Source organism: Otolemur garnettii, unplaced genomic scaffold (assembly GCF_000181295.1).
Source record: "Otolemur garnettii isolate 467f Iridium unplaced genomic scaffold, OtoGar3 scaffold00170, whole genome shotgun sequence".
Lineage (NCBI taxonomy): Eukaryota > Metazoa > Chordata > Mammalia > Primates > Galagidae > Otolemur > Otolemur garnettii.
Window position 1 is genome coordinate 34,527 of NW_003852565.1, and position 3,549 is coordinate 38,075.

The window sequence follows — 3,549 nt, forward strand, 5'->3', positions numbered from 1 at the left end:
GGCTAAGGCACCAGCCACATATACCTAAGGTGGCGGGTTCAAATCCAGCCCGGGCCTGCCAAACAACAATAACGGCTGCAACCAAAAAATAGCCAAGGCATTGTGACAGGCACCTATAGTACCAGCTACTTGGGAGGCGGAGGCAGGAGAATTGCTTGAGCCCAGGAGTTGGAGGTTGCTGTGAGCTGTGATGCCACAGCACTCTACCCAGAGGGATAACTTGAGGCTCTGTCTCAAAAAAAAAAAAAAAGAGTCACCAGATCAGCTCCATATTGGGCTGGGAGCTTGTGTGCATTCTATCACAGACTCTGACTCTGTCACTTCTCCTGCTTGCAGAACCCCAGCCCAGCGCCTCTCTGCTGAAAATCACTAAGCTTTGCTAAAGATCTATTCTTCTAAGACTGCTTTACCCTCAAAGACTATCTATTGCTCCCTCCCTTCTGCTGAAACAAATAGCCCTCAGGCACCTAAGAGTAATTGTTCCTGAGCCAGCTAACAGCATAGTGTCTGTGTCCGGAACATAACTAGATAAGCAGGGGGCTGGAGACCTGGCCAGTACTGGGCCCTGATAAGTGGCGACCACTAGGGGATCCCAGCACTTACACTATTCAGAGTATCTATTTGCTTTTCTATGCTAAACTGAGATCAGGTTAAAACAGCCCTATTTTGCCTAAAGATTGCATTTATTTTGGAATGTGTAGAAAATATACCTTAGCTAGAACAGATATACTATTGTTTTTTAGGAAGAGATTAAAGTTTAAAATTCTTTTTGACTCTCTTTAGAAACAAAAATGTTCCGGTAAATCACAGAGACTTCTGGTATGCCACTTACACTTTATACAGTGTATCGGAAAAGACAGAAAATGAAGACAAAATGAGTGATAATGCTAGTGCGAGTTCTGGCAGTGACCAGGGGCCCTCCGGCAGGCAGCACACCATGGTGTCCTTCCTCAAACCTGTGCTGAAGCAGATCATAATGGCTGGCAAGTCGATGCAGCTGCTGAAGAGCCTGCAGTGTGCAGAGAGCACCACATGCCAGGCAGCCTCCAGAGGTGAGCTGTCCTGTCCCTTGTTTACATGTCACAGCAGCTGCTTCCTATTCACCCTTGTCGTCCTCAGATACCTCCTTATTCTGTAGTTTGAAAATCATCAAAGCCTTTTATTTTAATGGAAATTATTACCACAATTGAATTAATAATCATGCTGCTTTTGAATAAACAGAAGATTATCGTCTTTGGAAATTTTTAGCAGTGTTTGAAATGGCAGTGACAGTAAGCTCCACGTGCATTTTCCTTACTCTTAATTCCTTAGGACTGGTGTTTTAAAAATAATTATCTGGTACCAGATGCAGTTGCTCACACAGGTAATCCTAGCACTTGGGGAGGCTAAGGTAGGTGGATTCCTTGAGCCACCATTCCTTGAGTCCTTGATTTCCTGAGCTCAGGAATTTGAGACCAGTCTGAGAAGAGCAAGACCCCATCTCTACTAAAAATAGAAAAAAAAAAAAACTAGCCAGGTGTTGTGGTAGTACCTGTAGTCCCAGGTACTCGGGAGGCTGAGGCAAGCAAATTGCTCAAGCCCTAGAGTGTGAGGTTGCAGTGAGCTGTGACACACGGTACTCTACCAAGGGTGACAAAGAGACTCTCAAAGCCTCTGGCATTTCTTTTCTTTCATTAAAATTTCATTTTATTATTATTTAAGTGACACATAACAATTGTACATATTTATGATGTACATAGTGATGTTTCAATACATGTAATGAATGTACAATGATCAGATCACAATAATTAGCATATTCAGGTGGCACCTGTGGGTCAGTGAGTAGGGCACCGGCCCCATATTCCAAGGGTGGCAGTTGGAACCTGGCCCCCGCCAAACTGCAACAACAACAAAAAAATGTTGCCTTGAGTTTAGAGATGTAACTAGACTTGTTTCTGAAATAGACTTTGGCCAAAAATAACTCTGACTGATGGAACCTAAGTTCTACAGTATTCTACGATAAAAATGAGGCTGTTTCCTCCTGGGAGAATGTAAGTATCGGAGGTGCACCTGACCTGTATACCACATATTCTTCATCTGTTGTTAGACACCAAAGTCATTCCACATCTTGACTATTGTGACTAGTGCTGGAATAACCATGGGGGTTGCAGGTGTCACTTCAACATACTGATGTCCTCTCCTTTGGACACTTGCACAGAAGTGGTGATACCGGATTTTTAACACTGGATTTCCAGGCTCTTGGTCTCAACGATTCGATGAATGAATCGATAGACCATAAAACGAACAGTGAGGTTTTATTTACAGCTCAAAGAACCAAACCTCTTTGCAGGGCAGGATACAAGTGTTACAACTCTTATGAAAAGAACTCTTACAAAGAGCCAAGCCTCTTTGTAGAGCAGGATAAATGTGCTACAGCTCTTACAAAGGACCAAGCCTCTTTACAGGGCAGGATCAGCAGCGGAGGTGTTACAGCTACAGTTCTTACAAAGGACCAAGCCTCTTTGCAGGGCAGAGATCAGCAAAGGGCCAAGCCTCTTTGTAAGGCAGGATCAGCAGCGGAGGTGTTACAGCTACAGCTCAAGTGTTACAACTCCTACAAAGAGCCAAGCCTCTTTGTAGAGCAGGATCAGCACTAGAAGTGCCACAGCTTTCGCTGCTTCTTCTGGACAGTCTGCGATGGTCTCCTGAAGTCTTATTCTTCTGCTCTATCTTCCTCAAAGGTCTGCGACGATCTGCCGATGATCTGTGATGATCTGCCCAAGTCTGCTCAAGTCTGCTCATGTCTGCCCCCAGGCTCTCTGCTCAGGGCCTTATATAGGTGTAATAGCTTAGCTGTGATTGGTCCATAAAATGGACCAATCAGGAGCAGGATTGAAAATGAACCAATCAGGGATGGGCACCAGTTTTCCCTTGATTTACAGGTCCTCTAGCACGGCTCTACTGGAGCCTCTGGGGGAAGAAAGCTCTACCGCTTGCCCCAACCTGCCGGGTTTTTTTGATGGCTGCTGCCACCAAGACAGAAGTGGCAGGTCCCCTAGGCCCTGCTCTGCTGAGCTGGCTGGGGTGCCACTTTTCTGGTATCAGTGGGATTGCTGGTTCATATGATGGTTCTGTTTGCAGTTTTTTGAGAGATTTCCATACTGTCCTCCATACTGTCTGTACTAGTTTACATTCCCATCAACAGTGTATAATAGAGTTCCTTTTTCTGTATATCCCCATCAGCATTAGTTTCTTTTTGTCTTTATTTTTTTTCCTTTTGGAGACAGACTCTCACTCTGCTATTCAAGCTGGAGTGCTGTGGTGTCAGCCTAATTCTCCTGGCTCAAGCAGTCCTGCTCCCTCAGCCTCCTGAGTAGCTGGGACTATAGGAACCTGCCACTTCGCCCAGCTGATTTTTATATTTTTAGTAGAGAAAGGATCTCTCTCTTGCTCAGCCTGGTCTTGCACTCCTGAGCACAATCCTGCTTCAGCCTCCCAAAGTGCTAGGATTACAGGTGTGGACCACTGCAACTGGACTATTTTTTGTGTTTGTTTTTTTTTTTTTTTTTT

General features: G+C 44.8%; 1 protein-coding gene across 4 annotated transcripts in view; it reads left to right on the forward strand.

Annotated features, from left to right (window-relative positions):
- Window positions 1–3,549, forward strand: part of TUBGCP5 (tubulin gamma complex associated protein 5) — a 64,763-nt gene that overhangs the window by 29,770 nt on the left and 31,444 nt on the right. For all 4 annotated transcript variants that reach the window (XM_003800154.3, XM_023519288.1, XM_023519289.1 and 1 more), the window contains one exon: window positions 784–1,052. In XM_003800154.3, the coding sequence (XP_003800202.1) occupies window positions 784–1,052 (269 nt within the window). The remainder of the gene's footprint in view (window positions 1–783; window positions 1,053–3,549) is intronic.